Here is a 2,747-nt window from a genome sequence, read left to right as displayed (position 1 = left end):
AACTGTAGTGACTAGTAATGCTCCGTATTTCGATGACAGAAAAGGGTTAGAGGGTGTTACATTTAGTGGTATCAGAGCTATTCAGGTTTAGCCGATTCTCAGACTAAATTGAGCTTGGAATTGAGTGTAGAGGTACATGCCTTTATTGAGTTAAATTTGAGTCGGGATTGGATGCTGACATATATATACACTGAATTATTGTTATTTCTATTTTAAAACTAAAGATGTCCGACAAAAATATTGAAGAAACTGATCAAGAAATGTATAATGAAGATGATGAACCGTATGATATGAATGAATCAGAATCTCCAGCACCTAGTGTAAATCCGGTAGATAATCAACTGCCAAATGTTGAAAGGAGTGATTAAAGAAAGAGATAATACAGAAATACTCCAAGTGATAGCTGATGCTCTTCAAAGAGCAGTAGGTACTATACCTAATATAACTCCTACCTCTCCAACTATACGAGCTCTGATTAAAGAATTGCAGAAGTATGGTGCTACCGAATTTTTGGGATCAAAGGGAATGATCCGTCTGTAGCTGAAAACTGGATAGAGACTACAAAGAGAATTCTGAAGCAACTTGAATGTACCCCACAGGAAAGCTTATTGTGTGTAATTTATTTATTACAAGGAGAAGCGTATGTATTGTGGGAATCGGTAACTCAACATGTACCAAAGGAACAGATAAGTTGGGAATTCTTTCTAAGAGAATTTTAAAAAAACTATTTGGGAGAATTATATATGGAAGACAGAAAACAGGAGTTCTTGATGCTGAAACAAGGTGAGATGTCTATAGTGGATTATGAACGGGAGTTTTTGAGATTGAGCAAATATGCAATTGAATTTGTACCGACTGAAGCTGACAGATGTAAACAGTTTTTACAAAGACTGCATGATGAATTACGATTATAGTTAGTGTCCCTACGAATTACTGAACTTGCAGATTTAATTGAGAGGGCCAAAATGGTTGAACAAGTGTTGGGGTTAGACAAAAAGCCTGAAATTTCTCGTTCACTTCGGAAACGTTCTGGAACTACAAGCTCTAATCCACAACCTAAGAGATCAAAAGAATTTTAAAGTAGGGGAAGATTTGGTTCTAGATCAAATAGAAGTAATAGAAATCGTGGTAAACAGACAAAAGTTTTCACTAGTAGCGTCAGAGGGCCATCCAGAAATACTGAAATTCTGGAATATTAACATTATGGGAATAAATATTGGGGTGAATGCTGGAGATTAATTAGAGGTTGTTTCCGCTGTGGATCTACTGATCATTTTGTAAAAGACTGTCCAAAAATTGATAAAGCAGCACCAATGGTATCACAGAGATCTGAATCTGCTTCCAGAGGTCGAGGGTCAGGAAGAGGTGGTTCAGTTACTAGAGGAGGTGCTAGAAGAACAAGTGAAGTTGCCACTCAACAATCAGAAGTTAGAGCTCTAGCCCGAGCATATGTTATAAGAACTCGAGAATAAAGAGATGCACATGATGTGGTGACAGGTATATTTCTATTTCATTCAGAACCCGTTTATGCTTTAATAGGTCCGGGGTTGTCACATTCTTATGTTAATACAAAACTAGTTGAGACGGGAAAATTAAAACCTGAACTGTCTAGAGTAACAGTGGAGGTGTCTAGTCCTCTGGGGCAAAAAATGTTAGTGAATCAAATTTGTCGAAAAAGTCCATTAATGATTCAAGATCTTTTCCTGATGATTTATTGATTATGCCATTTGGCGACTTTAACATTATACTAGGTATGCACTGGCTATCAGAACATGAAGTAATTTTAGACTGTTATAAAAAGAAGTTCACTGTTCAGAATGAAAGTGGTGATCAGATTGAAGTAAATGGTATTCAGACTAGTGGAACAGTTTGTATTATCTCGGCAATCAAAGCTAGTAAGCCTCTTTATCAGGGTTGTGCTGCTTTCCTAACATATGTTATTAATTCAGATTCGGTGGAAAGTAAATGTAGTAAAATTCGAACTATATGTGAATTTCCTGATGTATTTTCTGAAGAGTTACCTAGATTATCTCCTGAACGGGAAGTTGAATTTGTGATTAAAGTATACCCGGGTACAGATCCAATGTCAATACCTTCATATCGTATGTTACCAACTGAGTTGAAGGAGTTGAAGGTACAACTACAAGATTTATTAGATCGAGGTTTTATACGGCCTAGTACATCACCTTGAGGAGTTCCAATGTTATTTGTTAAGAAGAAAGATAGTTCGATACGGTTATTATTGATTATCGACAGTTGAACAAGGTGACCATCAAGAATAAATACCCGTTACCTTTCATTGATAATTTATTTGATCAATTAAAAGGAGCTTCTATGTTTTCGAAGATTGATTTAAGATCAGGCTATTATCAGTTAAAGGTGAGAGTGAGTGATGTACCAAAGACAGTGTTTCGAACACGGTATGGGCATTATGAAATCTTGGTGATGTTATTTAGGTTAACAAATACTCCGGCTGCTTTTATGGATATTATGAACCGGATTTGTGACAGCCCTAAATTGACCCTAGTCGGAAAGTGGTTTTGGGACCACTAAACTGAGTCACAAAAATAATTGACCGTCATATTTGATGTTTATTATATGTATATATGCATGTGTGAAAATTTCATGGTTGAATTTTGTAAATTGTAAGTGAATTTTATTAAATAGGACTTATGTGAGAAAATTTAGAAATGTGCTAGGCTAATGTAAAATGGCCCATTTAGGCATGTTGCAAATAATTGTACTTG

At 35.9% G+C, this 2,747-nt stretch overlaps 1 protein-coding gene across 1 annotated transcript; it reads left to right on the top strand.

Annotated features, from left to right (window-relative positions):
* Nucleotides 1–1,313: 1,313 nt before the first annotated feature.
* LOC107955798 (uncharacterized) lies at nt 1,314–2,191 on the top strand. The gene is made up of 2 exons (XM_016891596.1): nt 1,314–1,427; nt 1,817–2,191. The coding sequence occupies exons 1-2, from the start codon at nt 1,314–1,316 to the stop codon at nt 2,189–2,191; spliced, it is 489 nt and encodes a 162-aa protein (XP_016747085.1).
* The last annotated feature ends 556 nt before the right edge of the window (nt 2,192–2,747 follow it).

This window comes from Gossypium hirsutum, chromosome A12 (genome assembly GCF_007990345.1).
Source record: "Gossypium hirsutum isolate 1008001.06 chromosome A12, Gossypium_hirsutum_v2.1, whole genome shotgun sequence".
NCBI lineage: Eukaryota > Viridiplantae > Streptophyta > Magnoliopsida > Malvales > Malvaceae > Gossypium > Gossypium hirsutum.
This window is presented reverse-complemented; position numbering and strand designations above follow the sequence as displayed.